The following is an 18485-nucleotide window of genomic DNA, read 5'->3' on the forward strand; positions in this document are numbered from 1 at the left end:
AAGCCAGGCAAACCCCCTAAACTAGAGAACTTACGACCAATCTCTCTAACATCCTGTATAGGGAAATTGATGGAGCGGGTAGTCCAAACGCGACTAACGCGTTTCATGGAGCTTAACGACCTGTGGTCACACGAAATGGTTGGGTTCCGGCCCGGCCTGTGCACACAGGACGTAATGCTCCGCTTGAGACACGATATCATAGAAAGCGAAACCAGGGACGCGAGGGTACTACTAGGTCTAGACCTGACAAAGGCGTTCGATAACGTAAAACACGCGGCAATTCTTTCTGGTCTCCAAGAATTGGGGATCGGAAAGAAAACGTACGACTACGTAAAAGACTTCCTGTCGGGTAGAACGATAAAGATAAAGTTTCAGGACATTGAATCCTCCACCGTCAAACTAGGAAGCAGGGGTACGCCACAGGGTTCGGTGCTGTCCCCGTTCCTCTTCAATGTTGCCATGCGAAACCTCCCGGCAGAACTGAGGAAAGTGGAAAACTTGAAATTCAGTATGTACGCGGACGACGTCAACCTGTGGGCTACCCAGGGGAGTGACGCGAGCATCGAGGAGCGCTTGCAAGCGGCGGCGGACACCGTCGTGTCCTACGCGGCCGAAAGGGGCCTCTCGTGCTCTCCACAAAAATCGGAACTGTTTATATACAACCCGAAGGCGCTCAGGTGTAAACGCCAGATAAACATCAGCGTAACAGTAGACGGCCAAATAGTGCCAAAAGTCGAACAAATTAGGATCTTGGGGCTGTTTCTACAAGCAGATGGGTACAACGATACAACGGTAAAGAAACTGAACGCGTACGCCACGCAAGTCACGGGTCTGTTCAGGAGAATCGCACTAAAGGGTCGGGGCCTTAAGGAACGAAGCCTCCTGAAACTAATGCAGGCTTACATCACTAGCCGCATATGTTACGCCACACCATTCCTAAACATTAGATCAGACGAAAGGCAGAGAATAGACGCACTCATCAGACGATGCGCGAAGAGGGCTCTGGGACTACCCATCTCGACCTCGACTGAACGCCTCCTCGAAATGGGGGTGCACAACAACTGGACGGAACTAGCGGAGGCTGTGCGCATGGCGCAACTAGAAAGATTAAGCAGAACCACCACGGGCAGAACCATCCTCGGCTGGGTGGGACTGCAGTCAGATAGAGGAACAAGCCACAAAGTAGACATTCCACGAGAGTGTCGCGAATATATAACAGTGCCCCCCCTACCTAAAAACATGCACCCTACGTACAACAAGGAGAGGAGACAAAAGAGGGCCGAGACGCTCGCAAAGAAAGCGGGGAAAATGAAGCCGGGGGAGGTCGCCTACGTGGACGCGGCTAGCGGGAAGTCGGGGGCGGCGGTGGCTGTGGTCGTCAACGGCCGCGGCGTGCCCGCCGCCGCCGCGTCCGTTAGAAGCCGAAATGTAGACACGGCTGAAGAAGTTGCAATAGCGCTCGCTTGCGTTGGAACGGAAGCCAGCATAGTTATTAGTGACAGCAAAACAGCTGTCTGGAACTTTGGAAAAGGGAGGGTCTCGACGGAGGCAGCCAAAATTTTAGAGAAAAGAAAACTTGAAAGAAAGATTCGAATTATTTGGACCCCCGCGCACGAGTCCGTCCCCGGCAACGAGGCGGCGCACGAGCTAGCCCGAGCTCTCTACTTCCGGGCAGCCGTAGAGCCGCCTGATTGCGATGGGATGGACGAGAGGCTGCAAACTTATAAGGAAATTTTAGAACACTACAGACTTAGCAGAAGGTCCCTGCCACCACCGGACCGAACGCTAACTAACAAGGAGGCCGTCGCTTGGCGGCGCCTGCAAGCTGGGAATTTCCCAAGTCCCGTCTGGCTTTTCCACACGTAAGTGGAGGAAAAGGCGGACGATAGATGCGAAACCTGCGGAGAAAGGGGTACTCTTGATCACATAATCTGGCAATGCCTTGATTCCCCTGGCGCCAAGGAAAACATAAACAGTAGAGAAGCCTGGGAACTGCTACTGCGGAGCGAGTCCCCCGCCAACCAGCAGCAAGCTGTCCGCCTGGCGGCTGAAGCCGCGAAGAAACACTGTCACTTCGCCTGTCTTTAGTCGCGGAGGCTCCGGCCTCCGTCCCATAGGCCTGCGTGCCGGGGGCGGGGAGTAGGGGGCCTCCTACATCGGTGGAAAAATAAAGTTCGTAACAACAACAACAACATTTTGCGTCCATGCCTTGCTTCCATTTTTGCTTCCACGTTTTGCGGACACGTTTTCGCAAACATGGCCAAGTGGGACCGAATCCCGGCCTCGGCGGCCGCTTTTCGATGGAGGCGAAAAGCGAGGTGCCTGTGTGCTGTGCGATGTCAGTGCACGTAACCCTAGGTGGTCGAAATTTCCAGAGTCCTCCACTACGGCGTCTCTCATAGCCTGAGTCGTTTTGGGACTTAAAACCCCACAAACCAACCAACCAACCAACCAACCAAACATAGCCAAGCAATTCTTTCGCCTTAATAGCACGACTCTCTGTTCTTCCTGCAGGTGATCAGCTTTTGATGACCACAGTGCGATGACCTCCCACCGGGGTCACTCAAGAGTAGGCAAGGCAGGCACCTCCAGAAGGATCACTGGACACGGCAGACGCATGTGGGCCAAAGGGAACCGCACGTGCGGAGGAACACTGATGGTGAAGGCTGGGCCGGAGCTGTCGACAGTCCACACCACAGCTGCCTGCGGTGGCTGCAGCCTCTGCCTTTTCCTCTTTGTACCTTCATTCGACTGCGTCGCCGGTACTATGTGCGACAAATCGCAACGTGGGCTTTTATTACACGGACGTGTCCACGATGCAGGAGCGGCAAGGGTAATGGCGCTCTTTGCCTGGTTCTTTTCCACGCAGTCTTCTTGTAGTCAGTGCCGTTACTCGTCTCGGTTGGTATATAGCGGACGAAGGCTTCGGTCCTGCCTATGCGACCGAATGTGCCGACGGCTGGCCTTCGGAGACACGCAAGTGGCGTGTGCCACACGACCTTGACCTACAGCGAAGGTAGCAAGACTTCTACTACGGACCGCTGGTGGCAGTCATCATCATATGCTCGGTTTTTATTTGTCTCGAGACACATACTGAGGTCGTACTGAACCACAAATTATTGCTGGTCCTTCATCGTAAAATAAACGTTTACTGATTCGGCTTTGTGGCTCATTCACTGAACACGGAAGCTGGCAGAGGAAAGGAGATCGTTTCTTTTTTTGTTTGTTTCGGTTGTCAGGTTTAGTTGCGCAGCCACTAGACCATCGTACGTAATGTGGCGAAGAGGGCATTCAGAGTAGCTAAGAATGTGTCGTATTGTTTGGTTTTGTGGCACTAAGCGGCTACAGCGGACACAAACGCATTTTTTGGTGTGCTACATAAAACGACAAAAGCCGCCAAGGAAATTCGCATGGGATGGATTTTCTGCGCCAGTATAAAACTGTTTACAGTGGATGTTGGTAGAAACATTGCCATTGGAATTAATAGTGGGGGCGAAGCCTCCTGCATGGCACTTAGGTTCTCCATTACTACATGGGAGACACCCTTATAAGGCGAAATAAAGTCCTTGGAGAACTCCTCATAGTACTGGAAATAATCTACCGTTGGTCTTGAAGTGCTCTTCATAAGAAAATCCCAGTACTCTGCGACGTTAGGTGATGGGGGATGAGGACAGGTGGGACATGTAAGAAGGATGTGTAGAAGTTTCCTGGTTTGTCGCAGAGTTTGCATGACGAGGAAAACTGGTCTGCGTATTGGGCATGTAGAAGTGTAGGGTATGGAGCAGTCCGAGTCTGCAAGCTTCGCCAGTGTACGGCCTGCGCTGTGGTGAGATAGGGAGCTGGGGATGTATGTTCCCTTCATTTGTCCCGGTAGTACATGGTAAGGAGAGACGAGAAAGGTGGTAGAGCAAGGTGATATTGTGGTACGTGAGGAGCGCATCGCGAGTGTCCATTCCCGACGGGGGCGGGTTTGCTCGGTCAGTCGAATCGCGAGCGATGGAATTAGCCGCCTCGTTGCCAGGATGGTTCACGTGTGCGGGCACCCAGATTTGGATGGGGCGAGAAGGGACGAAACCGGAACCCAAGATACCGATGGCTGTGGGTGCCACCCGTTCAACCACGTTGATCGCAGCATTTGATTCACTGAAAATGTATTCTGCTGAGGTTTGCGTAACAGCTAAAGCAATAGCAGCCTGCCTCCTCCGTCTCAACTGAGGTTGAAGTGTACACTGATGTGTGCGTGGATCGGAAAGAATTGTCAGTGACTGCAAGGGCGTAGGCTGGGTGGTAACGGTACGGGTGGCATCCACATTAGCCATGGTTCGTTGCGCGTACTCACGCTAGAGTGCAGAGGCTCGCGTTTCTCTTCGGCTTCGGGAGGGATGGTGCTCGGGATGCATGTTTTTAGGCAGGGGGTTAACGGTTAGGAAGGAGGAGATGCGGGAAGGAATTGACAATGAGATGGGAAGGGAGATAAGAGGGGAGAGCTTCAGGGTGGAGAGAAGTGCGCGACCCGGACGTGTTCGGAAAAGACGGATGAGCTGAGCCGTGCGATGAGCCTCCGTCAGCTCTGTAAGGTAGTTGTGTATGCTCATAGATAGTAGCCGAGTTGAGGTTGATGTGGGAAGGAGCAAAGCATACTTATATGCCTGTCGAAGGAGGACGGTACGAGAAAGGTAAGAGGTATAAAAGAGAATATACGAAGCGGTAGCGACTGAGAACAAAGGCCTGGACGCGGCGGTGGAGGTCGTGTTCGCGCATGCCATGGTGGCGGTTTGCAATGTGGCGTATGAGGCGTATGGTTTGGTGTACAGTGTTTGCAAGCCGAGTGATGTGATGAGGGTGGTATGTTTGCCATTAGACTGAAGAAAGAGTCCAAGAATGTGGAGAGTAGACACGAGAGGAATGGGTGTGCCATTAAGGAAGACATTGATGGGAGAAGGCGATAGGGGGGGCACGCCCCGAGGCAGAATAAGAAAATTTGTTCGGGGAGCAAATCAATCGGATTTCCCGGGCATGGGTCTCCACCGCAACCACACCTGCCTGGAGAGTGGCCTCCATATCCCCACGATTGCCGGTGGTCATCCATAGGGTGACATCAGCGTAGAATTCATGCGACAGAGCTGGGATAGTGCAGAGAACAATGCATGCGACAGAGCTGGGATAGTGCAGAGAACACGTACCAGTGGGAAGAGAGTGATGCTGAAAAGAAGCGAAGAGAAGACAGCACCATGAGGGTACCTTTGCTGCCAAGAAAAAAGGAAAGGGAAGCAAATGGGCCATATGAGATTTCGGCTGTGCGGTGGCAGAGGAAAGCGGTGATGTACGCATGGACACGAGATCCGACATGGATAAGAGAGCATCCAGAATGGCGGTGTGGTGAACATTATCGAATGCTTTTGTGAGGTTTAGCGCAAAGATGGCTCGAGTGCTCTTGTGGTGGGAGGGGTGGAGGACATCCTAGGAAAGCTACAGCATGACATCCTGGGTTGACAGTTGGGGCGGAAGCCGAACATGGAGTGCGAATGTAAGTCGTGATCATTCAGGTAGGTTTGGAGGCGGGTCAGGATGACATGCTCAAACAGTTTGTCGAGACAGGAGGTGAGAAATATGGGCGGAAGTGTCTAGGGCAATAGGTTTGCTGGGTTTGGGGATGAATGAGACACGTGCATGTGTTCAGGAGGAGGGAAGAGTGCCAGCTTGCCAATGTGTATTGAGAAGGTCAGTAAGGGCTTGGAGGGAGGGTGTATCTAGGTTTCAGAGTGCCTTGTTAGTGATGCGGTCCCCTCCCGGAGTCGATGTGCGAAGCGTCAATGGCGCCGAACGTACCTCGCCCATTGAAGTATCCACATCAAGGCCGGGATTAGGGGATCTGGAGTAAGAAGGAAGTAGTGTAGGGGGATCGGCGCAAAGGTAGCGGTCCCGGAGGGCTTCCATGATTTCAGTATCGGGGAGCGGGAACGAGTGAAGGAGATGGGAGGTATCCTTGCGCTGGGAACCTTTGGTATGTATAGGGTCTAGCAGCCTGAGAAGCGACCACGTGTCGCGAAGACCCAGGTTGCAGGCCATCCGATCGCAGGTCCGCCTCACTGTTGCCGGAGAAGAGAGGAGCAGTGCTCCTCCATGTCCTACGCCAGCTGGGTAAAACGGATACGCAGGCGGCGATTGTGTCTCTGGGCCTGCCAGCGGCGATGGACAGCATGATAGGCTTCCCAAATAAACAGCGGACGGCTGTCTGCAGTAGCGGTATGTGGTGCTGTAGGAAGTGTGGATGTGGCAGTGCGGACGTCCGCCAGAAGAGCCTCAGTCCAGGCAGAGGGATCGATAATAGGAGCACAGAAGGAAGTAGAGAAACGAGTGAAGCGGAAGCGGTCCCAGTCAACAACATTGGTCAGACGAGCGAGCAAGAGTGGGGAGTGAGAAAGTGGAAGAGAGGATGTAGTGATCTCTACCGATGGAGACCCCTGTATTATTCCAGATCGTATCGGAAACATTCTTGCCGGCAGTCCAGAGCACTCCGGCACAGTAGTCGGGCATCTTTACCAGTGCACCACCACGGCGGGGCACGCGACGGCGAGATAGACTATGATTTCAGTGTAGAGGCACTCTTTCGCGCGGTCAAACCCGATCACGAATCTTTGCAACAACCCCCATATGGGGTGTCCTTTGTTAAATAACGTAGCAATAGCTCACCCAAAGCCAAATCATGCAAACATGACAATCTACCCCCCCCCCCCCCCCAAGGTTCAATTGAATGGACACTGTCTACCATGTCATTTGCAGATTCAACCTTGACCTTCGACCTGCACACTTTCGCAACGATTTATCGGTTAAGCAGGGTTAAACATTTTCATGCAGATGACTACTGCATCGGGCTTCCCTCACATTCCTTGCGATATCTAAGCTGAGAAGGAAGTAAAAGTTACCAGCGTAGTTTCTCGCTTTAGGTCGGCCGCGCTGATGCCTTTCACCCTCTACAGTCGCGCAGTTTTGCAGTTTACCCGATAGCCGGCGGTTGCGTTTCTATGGAGGTGAAGTGGAGAGGCGTCCGTATGCTGTGCGATGTCAGCGCACGTTAACGATCCCCAGGCGGTCACAATTACTCTGTAGCCTTCCAGCGCAGCACCTGTTCCTCTTTCCTACCTCCCTTTGCTTACGGAGTGGTTCAGCTGTCCACAGAAAGTGTGACAGATACTGCGCTTTTTTACTTTCCTGTGAACTAATTATTATTAATTCCACAAAACAGCAGCGTTCATTTGGCATCTCGGTTCTGCGCTAGATGCGTCTGACTGACTAACTGGAAAGCTTTATTGAGCAGAGATAAGGGAGGGGGATGTGTAGGTGAGGTCCCTAGTCCGGGACGCGTATTTGGGTTTGCTCGGTACGGTGGCTCCGCAAGGGACAAAACGACAAAAGAGACGAAGAAAGCGGGCTATTCCGACTAGCGTCTAGCCCCCAGGAGCCGAGCAGCCTAGCGATTAGCGGCGCATGCTTTTTCTATGGGCGTCATGTTGGACGCGGCACTAGCTTGAGAGAGCCTATAATACTATACTACTACTACTACTGCTACTAAATAATAATAATAATAATAATAATAATAATAATAATAATAATAATAATAATAATAATAATAATAATAATAATAATAATAATAATAATAATAATAATAATAATAATAATAATAATAATAATAATACACACATTAATATTTCTTTACTAAATTACGACTGTGAAGATAATATTTAGCCAGTTAATTCGGTCGTTACCTACAGACAATTCAGTGCCAACTTCGTGTAACGAGTCTTCCTCTATACTACTACTACTACTACTACTACTACTACTACTACTACTAAATATAATCATAATAATTGTAGTAGTAGCAGTAGTAGTAGTAGTCGTAGTAGTCGTAGTAGTCGTAGTAGTAGTAGTAGTTGTAGTAGTAGTAGTAGTATAGGCTTTCTCAAGTTAGGGCCGCGTCCAACATGACGCCCATTGAAAAAGCATGCGCCGTTAATCGCTAGGCTGCTCGGCTCCTGGGGGCGGTAGACGCTAGTCGGAACAGCCCCCTTTCTTCGTCTCTTCTGTCGTTTTGTTCCTTGCGGAGCCACCGTACCGAGCAAACCCAAATACGCGTCCGGGACCCCAGCGGCTGCCGCTGCTATCCGCGCGCGCGTCAGGAGGGCACGTTGGGCCTCTAGTCGAGAGCTGGATAGGGCAGCCTCCAACCCCGTAGTTGTTGGCACTGTATTGGGGTCATCAGGTGGATTGTGTCGTCTGGTCCACACCATGTGGTGCAGGCCTGCCTTTTGCCCGCAATATTTACATTTGGGGTCGCTGAGCCCGGGGTGTATTGTGTTTAAACGGGCCGGCGTGTTATATGTATCTGTCTGTGCGTCGCCACGCATCGCTACCCTCAGGTCGCCGGTGACACTCTGACGGCACGGAAAGGAGTAGGAGGAAAACTTTAATAAATAACCCTTATATACCGACCGAAAATAAAAACTGGGGTCTCTCCAGACACATTATGTGGCCAGGAGGCCTTGGCCTCTGGTATACTGCTATGCCTCGTACATATTAGCACTTACTTAGTCGTCTGGCCCCGAGCTGAACAACGCGGCCTCCCACTGCTGAGCGTTAGCGAGGCGCAGCCCCTGAACAGAAGGATCTTCAGGACAAGTCCATAGCATAGCATAGCATAGCATATATGTGTCCTGTTTATCGCAGAGTTTCATGCATATGAATAGAGGGCCGGGTATATGTGAACGTAAACTCCTGGGAAAGGTTTTAGTTTGAAGTTTCCTCCAAGCGGTTTCTTGAAGCTTATATAGGGATTTAATGTCCCAATGAAAATAGTGTTCTGATTAAGCGGCAATTTTGTCAATGTTGAGTTATCTCCCGACAGGCAACCGCACGATCCTTCCGTTCTGCCAGGCACCCAATGAACGTTGCTTTGTTGTTTTTCTTTTTTTTGTTTTTATTGGTGGAGGAAGGGGGTGGGTTCGAGAAGGTCGCAGTGTACTGAGCCATTCTAGTAAACTCTAGGCGGGGCTTTAAAACTCGTACTCTTGGCATTGGATTGGCATGAGGTGTATCCCTCGATGGATTCGGTGCCAGCTCGTTCTGTGCGCATGATTTAACGTTCGAACCGCAATGTAATGCTTCTGCATTTAGCTTCGACTTTGAATGCATTGGAACCCGCCTAGTAACATTATTGTGCGTAAACAAATTAGAGAAATATTACACTTAGATACGTAATATATATAATGTTACATTTAATGTAAGCCTACAATATTTTGCTGACCTGGATATGATGCATGTTCGCCATGATAAATCGAGCTTTAGAGACCGCATTGTCGTATCTTTCTCGGTAAAAAATATTTACAGATTTTTAAAAACAAATCAGAGCGCAACCATGATTTACATTTTCCCCTTTTCTTCGTGCGTAGTACAACTTGAAGCACGGAAATCTAGGCATGCGCTCACCAGAAAAGAGGAGCGAATTTTAACCTCAATGATTTTAGGATCTGGCGACCTATGCACAATTGGCGCGCGAACTTCTTTCGTTGCGCGGGAAGCTCGCGCCAGAAGCACAGCCCGGTGCCTCGCTGCAAGTTCAAGCTTCTCCATGGAAAACCACTTCGCCTTGTAAGTACCGGTCTTGTTTCCCTGCGTCTTCGGTGTCGTTTACGTGCGTCCGAGATCACAGAGTGTTGGCGTTTTCGTGCTCTGGGAGTTACGGCAGCTTACGCGTGGTAGCTTAGGCTTAGATTATGATCGCATCCTGTCAGATGTTTCGAGTACTCGGAGGAGACTACAGCCCCTTGGAAATGATGTGCTGTCTTCCAGGTGATAACTTTACAGTGCCCAGATTATACGTGAGCCCATGGTGCAGCTTCAGAGTGTCTAGACGTGTGGAGTAGGATATCCGTCTGTACTAAAAACATGATGCCGCTGCGCGTTTCTTCTAAGAGTTACTACCGGGGAAGGGAAAAAGGCCCCATTCTGCGTATGTGGGGGAATGTTCTTTTTAGTGTTCCGGTGTTACATGTGATGTACGCTGTCCCCTTGCGAATATGTATTCGCCTTAAGTTGTCACGGTGTTGCTTCCATTGACTTGAGTCATTTATAAAGCAAATACTGCAGCTCCTACTGCTACATGTACTGGACCCTGACCCTGACCGAGTTTTTCAGGAGCTCTCGGTGTGCTTTTTCAAGCGAAAGCTTCACTACGCCAGCTTTTCGAGCCGTCAGCGTCACGGAGGTTTTCGCGTTCAAGCGACCTTGACAGATACTGCGCCTTCCCTTTATTATAAAATAATTTGCAATTGAAGCTAAATGTTCACTACCCTAGGTGGAGCCGGTCTTCGCGTGGTGCTAAATGTGACCTTCAAGTGATTTTTACTTAATGAAGTATGGGTGTCCACGATTCCATGGTGTCCACCCGAAGTATACTACGCCTTTCTTTCCCCAAAACCTAAAGTTCCGAAGGACTTGGTCGGGATCGAGCCTGGGTACTCCGGCACAGTAGGCGGGTGTCGTACCACTCACTGCACCACCGCGGCGGGGCTGGAAGTACTTGTTTCACAGGAAAGGAAAGGCGCTGTATCTGTCACACATGTTTGTGGACACGTGAACCGCGCCGTAATGGAAAAGAGGAAGATAGGAGTGAAAGTGGAGAGAGCGAGAAAGAGGAGCCGTTGTGGAGGGCTCCGGAGTAATTTCGACCACCTGGGTATCTTTAACGTGCGGTGACATCGCACGTTAAAGATCCTGTGAAACAATTATGAAGTACGTCCTGCCCCGCCGTGGTGATGTAGTGTTAAGACGCCCGACTACTGTTCCGGACTACCCTGGTTCTATTCCGATCTCCGGCTGCTGCGTTTCGATGGAGGCGAAACGAAGAGGCGTCCGTCTAGGGTGCGATGTCAGGGCACGTTAAAGGTCCCTTGGTGGTCGGAACTATTCCGGAGACCTCCACTACGTCACCCTTTCTCTCTTTGCCCTTTCACAAACACCTTCCTTCCTTGCCTTTGTTGCTTACCTTACGGCGCGGTTCAGGTGTCCGCAGAGCAAGTGTAACAAATGCTGTCCCTTTACTTTCCTGTGAACCAATTGTAGGAAAAATATTGAAACGACCGCGGATTGAAAAGGCAGTGTTACAGAGGCTATCGTTGCAACACTCACAGCTTTAGCTCTATTACTGGGTTCAAGCTATGCTTCAATCTCCTCAAATTTTTCTGTGCTTTAAACGAACACCTACGACCGAATGCAGTGATCTCCCCTGATAGGGCTGGGACAGGTAGGTCACCGCCGCTTGCGGCGGGGACTAGCCTGCCGCCGAATTTTTATCTGTTGTAGGCCGCCATTACACCTGCCACCGCTTCGGTGGTGGACGACGGCTGTTGTTGCGGTGCGCGTCTTTCTTTCCCTCTTTCTTTTCTATTTTCTCTTCTGTCTGTACGAGGGCCCCGCCGGGGTGGTGCAGTGGTAAGACGCCCGACTACTGCGCCGGAGTACCCGGGTTCGAACCCGACCTCGGCGGCTGCGTTTCGATGGAGGCGAAACGAAGAGGCGTCCGTGTGCTGTGCGATGTCAGTGCACGTTAAAGATCCCCAGGTGGTCGAAATTACTCCGTAGCCCTCCACTACGGCTCCTCTTTTTCTCTTTCCACTTTCACCCCCACCTTCCTCCCTTCCCTTACGGCGCGGTTGCGGTGTCCACAGAACACTAGTGAGACAGTTACCCCGCCTTTCCTTTCCTATAAATCAATCAGTCTGTACGAGGCAGCGGAGGTGGCTCAGCTACAGAGCCAGTAGCAGGCCCGTGCATTTTCTTTTCCTTCTTCCTGCAGCCACAACAACAACAACGGCCTGCATCGACTGATTGCCGCGTTGTAGTGATAAAGGCATCTTGCTCTGAAAATGAAGATTTCAGAAACTCGAAAAAAAAAAGAAGTACAGATATCGCCTCTCTCAGATTTTATTGCAATCAACCTACGGTTTGCCCCCAAGTTACCTGGGGCAAAGAAGCTTACCACAATACACTTCTAGGCGTTCTTCTCCACTGCACGAATTCGAACCTCAAGGACGGAGGGCGAGTGAAATATATTTTTCTAAGCAAGGAATGCTTGTTTTACTGCCGAAAAGGCAGTTACCTAGCCAGGAAGAGCCGTTGAGTCGAATTTTACGGAGAATAAAGTATTGGATTCAGCGGTCCCGTGTGTCTTTGAAAAGAGCCCGTTAAGCTTCTCGCATTCGCTAACGCATGGAGATATCCAATTTTGCGCTATTTTCGATTATGTACATAGAATTAATCAGCTCGTCACAGCAAACATCCGCTGGCTTGCCTTGAACTAATCGCTACGGCTCGTTGTGATCTCTGTGGCAGGCCCTGACGACCTGTGGCGATCGCACCGCGATGGCCACCCGACAGCGTCAATCTGGCAGCGTCAGCCATGCCCGGCGTCGTCGCAGGCAACAGCAGGCGCAGCGGCGACGCGCGCATCAAATGACGCCACATGAAGAAAACCCCACAAACGACGAACAAGATTCCCGGGCCGAGGCCCGCGACAATCACGAGGAGGCCATCTTGCCGTGGCCGGCTATAGTGCCTCCTTTCTACTTCTGGCCGCAACCCCCTACAGACTTCCCGGAAGATATGCTCCCCCTGGGTCCTTACGAAGAGGATGAAGGCTTCGACCCTGCGTACAGGCTAGAAGAACGCGAGGACAGCAGCGATTTCGACCCACAAGACGAACTCGTCCTCTACGATTACGACTTGGATATGCTTGAGCGCATGCAGTATGCTCGGTTCCTAGAAACCCCGGAGCTGCCAGAACTTTACACGGATGACTTAGAGGAAGAAGACAGTGGCACAGGGGAGCCCCACTTGGACGCCAATGACGAGGACTCACCATCGCACGTGATGAGCACGATGGGCTGCGGCGACGTCAGCACTGAACGGGCTCCCTTAGACCAGGACCCGAGGCAGAGCTCGCTGGACGACTACTACGGGCCCGTAGTGTCCAGCTATTCCACAGTGTCCGTCCTCATGAAGCACCGTGTTCGCGTCGACATCTCTGTTGACCGCGCCGTGCGGGTGGTCAATTTCGCCATGCATTGCACTGCGGCCCTCGGTAATTCGGGTGAGCGTAGCTGTGTGTGCCACCCGTGTGGTCGCGTGATGCAGGAAGCTGACGACGTGCACATGGCTACGGGTGTTCGGCTGGCCAAGATATCCAGTCGTGGCGTCACCTTCACAGCTCTCAACCACGGCCTCGTCTACCTAGTAGATGCATCCGGAACCAAGTCAACTACAGAAAGATTCCTCAACCTCGGCTATGACCTGCCTTTGAGTGTGCTGGATGTTGACCAGGAGCCGAGCGGTGATTCCATCAACGAGTGTTTCGGCATGGTCATCCAAGCGAGGCACAAAACAGCACGGAACGGAGATGAAATCTGGACGGTCGGTGGTATCCGCGTCAAGCAAACACCTTGGGGTGACGTCCAGGTGGCTTGCGGCTCAGTGAGGCGTGTAATCTGGACTTCGCCCACTGCAGGAACCATGTCAGTGAACACTTCGCTCATCAAGATTGCCCTGAGCTGTGACCCAAGTAAGTTCTTTTTCGTCAGGATGGGTCAAAAAAGAATTTGCGCAAACGAGGACGGATTCATCGTCAGGAACGGCAGCCAGAGAGCTGGCTTCGACAGTCGTGGCCAGCTAATTCTTCCATGAGGCTGTTCATGACACTACATTCGCACACAGTCACCAAGCACGCCATCTTGTCATGATTCTTCTAACATGCCGTACAACGCACTTTTATTTGGCAGGGTGTGAAAAAATTAAAATTGAGCGTTGTTCCACAGGTTAGCCGAACCCGGCGGAACTCTCTCGAGCGTCACGGCTTAGTTATCCCAAATTCCAACAAATGGTGACAGATGGGTGCTGCAAGAGCAGAAAGAGGGAGTCATCTACTACTCTCTAAATGTACGAACTTAAAGCGATGATTCGTATAGACGATTTCTTACCTATTTTTTCAACCGTGTCAGCGCACGCAGCATGCTTCATCGAAATATCCAAGTCATTCTGCAACGTGCAATGCTAAAACTTTTCAAAGGCCAGATATCGAGACAAGTTTGACCAACTTACTGCAAGATCAAAGAAGAACCAACATGACGTGTGATTCTGTGCGGAGTGTTCTAAAACAATCGTGACAGACATGCACTGCGACGACGTTTGGCAACCCGAGTTAACCGCAGACGTGCATACTCGAGACCACCGTTTCGAGTTTAGGACGCAGCAATAAAACCTATTTATGGTGCTCGGCTCAAAAGCAACGTGTAAGCTGCATCTTTCTTTTCTCTCTGCGGCGAGTATAGCCAGTTTTATAATATTAGCAATTTATCGCTTTATTTCAATCTCCTATCACGGAAATCGCCATGGACACAATTTCAAATTGGTGACTGACTGATAAAAGTTAAAGGACTACAAGCAGTACTTTCCAATATTTTCTAAATGTGGACGGCCAGCGGGGACGGATTCAAGTACATTTTCATGCCTTTGATAAGTATTTTTATACCTTGTAGATATATTTTTGGATCATGTAGGTATAAGGTGTTTACAAAATTGGAGCAATCTTCTCGAACATCTGTTTAAAGAAAAGCAGTGTTATGGCAACGTCGACATGTATTCCAAAGATCCAGTGAGATGTCCCTGACAAAGAGAAAACTGACTGCTAATCCGCCTTTTTCACAAAATGCGGCGCCCTCTGGGAGTGGTTGAAAATTCGTCTGCTACTGGTTGAAAACACCCCTGAGAGATGCAGCCGCCAGCGAAATGACGGTATGTGGATGGATGGATGGAATATAGGAGCGTCCCCTTTGAAACGGGGAGGTAGCAGTAGCTATCATGCTCATTTTTCTCCCTATATCTTAATTATTGATTTAGAATGATTAACTAAACCATCATTCTATTTATTAAATTTTGTTCCTACATTACTAACATTATGTCACTTCTCTGCTTTTAAGCCACCAATCTTCCAGTCGTTTTTTGCTAGTTTCCACCGCCGGTTTATTCACCCGGCCACTGTTATCTCTAAACCCCAGAGCTTCAGGAACAGTGATTGCGCCTGCGCCAACTTCCGGATGGATACCATTATATTCGAGTATAATATGGTCAATTGTTTCACTGGAGTTTCCACATACAGCACATGCGTCATCTCCATTGTTAAATTTCTTTTTGTAGCTGCGTGTTCTAAGGCACCCTGATCTAGCTTCAAAAAGTAGGGCACTGCCTCTTGAGTTATCAAAGAAATCTTCCTTCCTGATCTGCATTTTCCTCTTTCGGTATAATTCCACACTCTGTTTCTTTTCCATCGAATTTATCAAATTTTTACCTTCTGTGTTTTTCACCTGTTGCTTAAAGCTCTTTATTTCTCCGTCCTTGTTACTAGCATACTTACTAGTTAGTTTCCTAGTTATTTTCCTCCATTGTGAGTCAACGCTTTTTAGGTACAGGTATTTAAATACTTTAGCTGCCCATCTGTTACTGTCCAATTTCCTCAGGCGTTCCTAGTATAATATTTTACTCTGAGCTTCCCGTACTTCGAAAGGTGCCCAGCCCATATCTCCCTGAACCGCCTCATTTGTAGTTTTGCCGTAGGCACCTAGTGCTAATCGTCCAACGGATCTCTGATTTGTTTCTAATGTCGACTGTACCGCTGATTTTAGGCACAAAACCGCATTTCCGAAAGTAAGTCCGGGCACCATAATTCCTTTCCAAATACCCCTCAAAACCTCATACCTATTATATCCCCACAATGCCTTATGTTTCATTATTCCGGCATTCCTTCGCCCTTTGGCCTTAAGTGATTGCTCATGCTTTCCAATGTATGCCAATCCTTCGTTTACCCATACCCCCAGATATTAATATTCTGCTACTCTAGGTATTTCAAGGCCTTGTATTTTAAGATCCTGATCAGTTGAGCCGTTGAAAATCATCAGACCCGACTTAACTGCGCTGAAACTGAAGCCTAGAGCGTCCCCTTCGTCTCCGCAATACTTAACTAGAGTTTGCAATTCTTCCAGACTCTCAGCTAGCAGCACAATATCGTCTGCATACATCAAACCGGGAGGCGCTGCTCTACCGCCTTTCCACCTAATCTATATGACAGGTTAAAACCTAGGTTACTGTCTTGTATCCTCCGTTCCAGGTTTATCATATAAAGCATGAACAGCACCAGTGATAGAGGACAGCCTTGTCTTAATCCTTTGCATACTTTGACATTCTCCGTACTTCTTATCCCTTCCCATGTAATTTCTACTTTGTTATCCCGGTATATTTCCTGTAGGAACTCTATTATCTCATAACTGATACCTTCTTCTTTTAATATGTTCCACAGGAGTTCCCTGCTTACGTTGTCGTACGCCCCGTTTATGTCCAGGAAGGCCAAATACAAAGGTCTATTTTCCACTCTAGATATTTCGATGCATTGGGTAAGCACGAACAGGCTATGTATTCTTGACAGCTACCGCCATCTATCGCATACGCCTGTCATGAATATTAACTACACATCGCCTCCGAGGTCAGCGACGGCTGCGTCGATTGCGGAGGCCAAGAACTGCGCATGCGCAGCTTGGGCTGGTGGTTTGTTTTCAACCAGGGGAGAGGCGCGCACGCGCAGAGCGGCCTTGTGAAAAAGGTGGATTGGCGTTAAGGAAAAAGACTGGCCTCGTATCATAAAGGTATCAGACACAGTAGAAATATGCTTGCCACAAACGCAACTGTCGTAGATTATACAGGATCAGCCTCTTAGTACAGCATCCGTATTTTTCTAATAAGGCGACCTGTTAGCCTGAAGCAAAGGAAGCGAATTCCATTCGTCTAACAGAAGGGCAAAAGATCAACCATCGCTTTGGGTCGCTGGAAATGCGTTGCTAAATAGGAAATATGGTCAGCTAAAATCACTTCATCAAAGATACACAGCATGGTACTTTTTATTTAGTGGCTTACCGTTTGTCGTAGTGATTTTATGCCAAAAGGCACGTCCCCCTCCTTCTCAGAAGAAGAATTCACACTTTCAGGCTGGTGTGAATTCTTCTTCTGAGAAGGAGGGGGTCGAGGTTTACCGGTCAGGCGGAAGAACTCGTGTTTCGCCGCCTCCTTAGAACACCATGATGTGCTCGGCGTCACTTAAACACTTTGACAGTGCCTGCTCCGGGGAGTGTCCGCACTGTGGGGAAATGTCCTTGGATCTCTTCCACATGGTATGGGCGTGCCCCTCCAACCCTGCCCTTGCACCTAACCCAAACCCCACCCGGGAGGACTGGGAGGCTACCCTACTCGCTTGCTCCGACCTGAAAGCCCAAAAGGCGTTGGCCAAACGGTCAATGGAGGCAGGGGAAGCCACTGGGGTCCCGTACTAGAGACTCTACCTAGTGTTTGTGAGGGGAAGGGCACTAAGCCTGACCCCAGAGCAACCTCTATGTAAATCTCTATTTTTAATAAACGTTTTCACCACCACCACCACCAGCAAGCAGACCCGTTCGGTCAGCGTCATTATCGTTATTGGCTGAACGTCCATTAGCACTGGACCTCCTAGGCCTAGCTGGTTTTTATCTTTCTGCGATGCGGGAAAAGAAAAGGGGTACAGGCCTGCAGATGCAGCTTGTTTATTTCTATGCAATAAGAGGCATCTGGCCACCCTGGACTACTACTTTAAAACGGCTGGCTATCACTTGAAGCAGGTAAACCTTGTAGTTAATTTTTCGGCCAAGTTAGATGGCGCTATGGGGAGTGCAGATCTTGAAAAAAGAGCTGAAGGAAACATCATCTCTAATTCAACTCTTTAATTGTCGCCGTTACTGCCCACTCAAAAATTTCGCTTACATGAACGCGACAGATGCGAGGCCATGCAAAATTTTCGCACGTTCTCGCGCTTCCTGTTAATGCGGTGCGACAACGTCTGCACAGTTACATACAAGCCACTGTCCATCGCGTGGAGTTCGCGGTGGCCTCATCGCCGTTGAAAGCTGCTGACATGCGTCGCTTCGCGCATCGGCGACTGAGAAAAGGAAAGGGCCCACACTGGTATTCATAGAATCTCGAATTCTCCCATGATAATATGCGCCTCATTTGTACTCACATTGAAAGCCGACTTCTCACTGCGGCGAATTAATGAGATACGCCTTGCCAATTACTTTTGTCTATACGGATGCGATGCGACTGGTGGCTGACAAGGTACGATGCATTGCATGCTAAATTTATGTGAACCTCGCCTGTAGCGCAGCCAGCAGGTCGAATCAGCGCGCGAACTCATGTAAAGCGACGTTCAATAGCGACGAGTAAGTAATTATTACCCAGATGAAATCCGAGCGTCTCTTTGGTCATTGCCAAACAGACTTTTAACTGCAAGTATAGCGAGATCATGGGGAATCAATTGAGTACAGTGAAAAAAAAAAAAAAAAAAAAAAAAAAACGGGTTGCAC

At 49.7% G+C, this 18485-nt stretch overlaps 1 protein-coding gene across 1 annotated transcript; it reads left to right on the forward strand.

The window, feature by feature from the left end:
- The first annotated feature begins 12417 nt into the window (after positions 1-12417).
- LOC146199196 (uncharacterized) lies at positions 12418-13734 on the forward strand. The gene has a single exon (XM_084592068.1). It carries the CDS (start codon positions 12418-12420, stop codon positions 13732-13734), a length of 1317 nt encoding a protein of 438 aa, XP_084448194.1.
- The last annotated feature ends 4751 nt before the right edge of the window (positions 13735-18485 follow it).

Source organism: Amblyomma maculatum, chromosome 2, assembly GCF_055883805.1.
Source record: "Amblyomma maculatum isolate TAMU_Amacu chromosome 2, ASM5588380v1, whole genome shotgun sequence".
In the NCBI taxonomy this organism is placed as follows: Eukaryota; Metazoa; Arthropoda; class Arachnida; order Ixodida; family Ixodidae; genus Amblyomma; species Amblyomma maculatum.